Source organism: Rosa chinensis, chromosome 5 (genome assembly GCF_002994745.2).
Source record: "Rosa chinensis cultivar Old Blush chromosome 5, RchiOBHm-V2, whole genome shotgun sequence".
Lineage (NCBI taxonomy): Eukaryota > Viridiplantae > Streptophyta > Magnoliopsida > Rosales > Rosaceae > Rosa > Rosa chinensis.
In genome coordinates this window covers 67,108,299-67,112,578 of record NC_037092.1, presented here as the reverse complement: position 1 = coordinate 67,112,578, position 4,280 = coordinate 67,108,299, and the positions used below count along the sequence as shown (strand labels likewise).

Genomic DNA, 4,280 nt, shown 5'->3' with positions numbered 1-4,280 from the left:
GTGTGATTTGTCCCTATTTTTGGTCATTCAAACAACGGGTAATTATCATTTTGTCTATTTTGTTGTCTGATTATTTTGAACATATCCCATTCCTGAATTAAATTGTGCATTTGATCCATTTACATACCAAATATAAACATTGCAAACCATCAAATATAAACATTGCAAACCACTAATCATTGAACCCAACATTTTAAACAAGAGAAGCATTCTAGTGCATGCCCATCTACTTGGGACATCAAAAAGCTGATACATATATATATCTATTGTTCCAAAACATGCAACACATGGTGCATGACAATGTACTAGCAGAGAAGCACAAAAAAGATGTTTTCCTTAGCAAAAATGTACCAGCATCAAGCGCGCGCGTAATTAAGGCTAGTGTAGAATATACCGCTACTGCAATAACTACATGCAGCATAATTTGTTCACAATTCATCCTGATATCACTACATATATCTACTACAAAATGGTCAGCAAAATCTAGCCTTACTCAAAATCATATTGCTTGTCAAGATCTAGCTATAGCAAACTCTGCAAGTAGTCAGCCACTTCAATGCGCACCTCATCAAGTTGCTCTTGGGTATATGAGTTCCGACTCTTTGCCGCCCACTAGACATGTATACCACAACATAAGTCATAATCATTGAAGCTATTTAAATTAAACTACTTGGAACATAATTAAACTTCTTCGGTTATATGTTCCTCTAGAAACCTCTTCCTTTTACTCCTGTAGGGGTATATATACACCTGCAATCAGAGATAAGGGTAGGGAGAGCAGTTAAAATAAACTCAAGAACTAACTTGCTGGTATTACAAGGAAATTATATGTCTGTACTTTGATTGATAAGTATCTAAATCCTAAAACTAATTTAAGGCTTTATTTGACAGTACACATGAGAAAAATATTAAATATCTGTTAGATTTTCTTCTCATTGCTGACAGAACTACTATCTTATAGAATAAACATGTTTAGTCATATTTAGCTCCATAATACTTACAGGTTAATGTTGAACATAGCTCTATGCATATTGCATAAGCATTATACTGGTACAGGATTTTGTTCTAAGACTTCTTTTCCTGTAATTCCATCCTTCAAAGTTTTAAAGTAAACATCGCAGTCCTTCTCAGGGGGTGGATTTTCAGGGTCTACTGTAAATGGCTCGCTAAATGGCATAACACTTTTAACCTGCAAAAGGAGTAGTTATAGACACATGACATTGTCCAGACTCTAGAAGTTTGCGACTAAAAAGAAAGAACTGGTGATTGATCGAACTCCAAAAGCAAATTAACAGACAAAGTACGAGATACAAGTCAAGAGTGTAACCTCAAATGTCTTGCCAGTAGCGTATGGGCTTTCTAATGCAGCAACACAAATTTGAGCAACCTCTTCTCTTGATATCTTACCCTGCATATAATATAACACATATTATCATAACATTAAGGAAAGCAGAGTATTAACAATTATATTCTGGCTAAGAGAGCATTCCAGAGTCTTTTAAAACACTTACATGGATAAATAAACTGAAAAATGTCGTTCATCAATTCAGTGAACCATTGAATTGTTATTCCCTTGATATCTTACGTGCATTAGTGCATATATATAACACATATATGCCATTTCATTACCAACAGAGCATTAACAATTATTTTCTGTCCACGAACCAGAGAAATTCCAGTCTTTTGAAGCACAGTTCCATTGGATATTTTCAACATGAAAAATCAAGTTGCTATGAATGTTCACCAAGTATACAAGCAATCAGGAACATAAGTCCTCCATTTACCATTATATTGTCTCCTTGGTCAAAAATGAGATCTGCTCCAGCAGGCTCCTCAGTTAATGCACAAGGCCTCACAATTGTATATGGAATTCCACTTTCCCGAATTAAATCCTCCCCCTGTTACTGACAGATGTAAGAAAATGGAGAGAAACAAAATCTGAAACTTTTCTTTTTATTTAATTGCAAGAGTCAGTTTGTGACATGTAAACAGCAGTAGAGTACTAAGATGCAGTAAACAAATAGTTCGCATTAGTTTAGGATAAACCTTCAATTTGAAAGTCAGGATAAAATCCAATTCCTTGTTCAACCGCACAGCAGGAGGTTGTTTACTTAGATCAAGTCCAGGTCTCTCAGGCCGAGTAACTCCTGCAGAGCCTACGTGTACAAACCTACATGTGAACAAAGGAAATGATGTAAAGAAAGAAGCAGAACCAAGCTGATTATGTTCAGCCATAAGAAAGTAGTTCAACACTAAGAAAAAGAGTGTCAAACCTGGGAGTTATAGGATCTTTCAGATATGCCCTTATGCTTGAAACTGGGAGCTTAAATTCCCCTTCCACAAAAGTAGGATTGAGTTTTCCATCATATTCAAACTTGCTGAACATAAGCTGCAAATTTTTTTTTGAATTTCTCATTGATAAACATGGAATAAAATCTTAAAGTGAAAGAATGAGTGAGAAAAAGTGGCAGTAGAAAATTGCCTGCAGTGACACAATATTGCTCGGGTCAAATGGTGGCGCATCTGATACAGTTTTTGCACGAAAAATAGGCCTCAAAGAAGAAAATGGAAGCCGTACCTGAAAAAAATGATAAAGAGTTTGAGATTTTATTACATTTGCAATATTTGATTTTGATAATCTTGTAATCTGAAACAATTTCTAACTTTAATGCAGGTTGAAGTGTTGGAGAAATTGAGTTTTCAAACATGATTCAATTCATGAAAAAATGTCCTAAAACAGATTTTGACAAACAAATCTGGACTCATATATCAACCCACTTTTCATAATGCAATTTCATTAGAACATACATATCAGGTTTTGAAAGCCAATTTGTTCTGCGGCATCAACTTGGAATTGTTTGCGAAGAGAACATTTTGTTACAATGATTAAAAGAGAAGTCTTAAAAACCCAAAAATTGAGAGGACCATTGTGATACTCACTGTCTGCCACTGGTCTTTTATAGTGTCAAAGCCTGCTGTGTAACCAACAGTATCCCAATCACCACTTGTCCGAACAATTAGTTTATAACGACGACCATCACCTTTAAGGCGCAGCTCTAAACCATCATATGCAGAGAGATCCTCAGGTGTTGATAGATTCTAAAAACAAGCCACAAGTAAATTAAGGAAAGCAAGAAATTTAGAATATCTTGTATCTTGACTGCCAAACTTAATATTACACTTGACAAGGACTTAGTAACTTCAGATGTCAAAAACATTCATGACTGGGTAAAAAGTTCTAACAATCAAGAGAAAGCATCCCTGTTTACCTTTGTTCTGATGCTTGTAAACCCACCGTTATTTGCAGTGGAAACAACTCCTAAAGGAGACATACAAAATATATTAAATGATTGAGTTGATGCAACCCCATATGAAAAAAATAACTACTAACTACAGTTTTCTAGAATCACCAGTAAGAAAACACTAGACAACAAAAGTCTAGAGTTTACAAAGAACGGACCTTACCACAACTAGTAATTCAATCAACTAGTGGCAGCAACCAGCAAACTTTTTCCGGAAATACGAGGCAACCAGCAATACCCTGAAATTCAACAGTCCAGCTAAATAAACTAACCGGGAAATTCATCTTTTAATGATTATAGATAAACCAGATAAATCAAATCCAAAGCTCAATTAAGTTAACTAAGAAACCAATACCATAATCTGGAAGAAAATGCTAAGGACTCGATGAACTTCCCCAACGAACTCTGTGATTGTGAGGCTATATGACACCTGCAGCATTCAAGTGGAATTACTTACTACACGCATGAATGTCTGGGTATCCCAAAGAAATTAAATAGCTACAATGCACATTAGAATAGCAATACAATGAGAGGAATCCAGATTTTCTATCCATTAAGTCAGTAGTAGGAATTTATTTCCTGAAGCCACCATAAACAGGCCATGATTGATAATTTCCCAATAGCAATTGAAAATACATGTTTTACCGAGCTTCTATTGGAGAGAAGGATTCCACACGTACACAACAATTGAAAATACATGTTTTACCGTTGACAGTAATTCACCATTTGAGCATCTCAGAACCAATAGTAGAGATATAAAGATGATACACACGTACACAACAACAACAAAAAACTGAAATTTGCAGAACTATTGACAGAAACAAAACTCACCAGCTAACAGTAAGTACAATACCATCCAACCAGCTAACAGTAACTACAATACCATCCAAAGAAAACTCACCAGCTAACAAAACTCTGACCTATCTCTTCCCCTACTATAGGTCTAATCAATATCCAATTTCACACCTTACCTCACCC

At 35.4% G+C, this 4,280-nt stretch overlaps 1 protein-coding gene and 1 long non-coding RNA gene across 2 annotated transcripts; both read right to left on the bottom strand.

The window, feature by feature from the left end:
- Nucleotides 1–379: 379 nt before the first annotated feature.
- Nucleotides 380–1,476, bottom strand: LOC121049501. The gene is made up of 3 exons (XR_005800502.1): nucleotides 1,328–1,476; nucleotides 1,002–1,189; nucleotides 380–750 (listed from the first exon to the last, which is right to left on the bottom strand). It is a non-coding gene; the product is annotated as an uncharacterized LOC121049501 (long non-coding RNA).
- Nucleotides 1,477–1,730: 254 nt separating this feature from the next.
- On the bottom strand, nucleotides 1,731–3,446 carry LOC112167143 (protein HIGH CHLOROPHYLL FLUORESCENCE PHENOTYPE 173, chloroplastic). Its single transcript, XM_024304111.2, has 6 exons — nucleotides 3,270–3,446; nucleotides 2,941–3,099; nucleotides 2,483–2,578; nucleotides 2,274–2,389; nucleotides 2,047–2,170; nucleotides 1,731–1,898 (listed from the first exon to the last, which is right to left on the bottom strand). The coding sequence occupies exons 1-6, from the start codon at nucleotides 3,330–3,332 to the stop codon at nucleotides 1,731–1,733; spliced, it is 726 nt and encodes a 241-aa protein (XP_024159879.2). The 5' UTR covers nucleotides 3,333–3,446.
- Nucleotides 3,447–4,280: the final 834 nt, after the last annotated feature.

Bases quoted from the DNA above. Each gene is read 5' to 3' on its own strand.
- LOC112167143 (XM_024304111.2), bottom strand. From the start codon at position 3,332: ATGTCTCCTTTAGGAGTTGTTTCCACTGCAAATAACGGTGGGTTTACA. The intron at 3,100-3,269 runs GTAAACAGGGAT...GCTTGTTTTTAG, and splicing joins TTACAAGCATCAGAACAAAG to AATCTATCAACACCTGAGGA. The intron at 2,579-2,940 runs GTGAGTATCACA...CATTTTTTTCAG, and splicing joins TAAAAGACCAGTGGCAGACA to GTACGGCTTCCATTTTCTTC.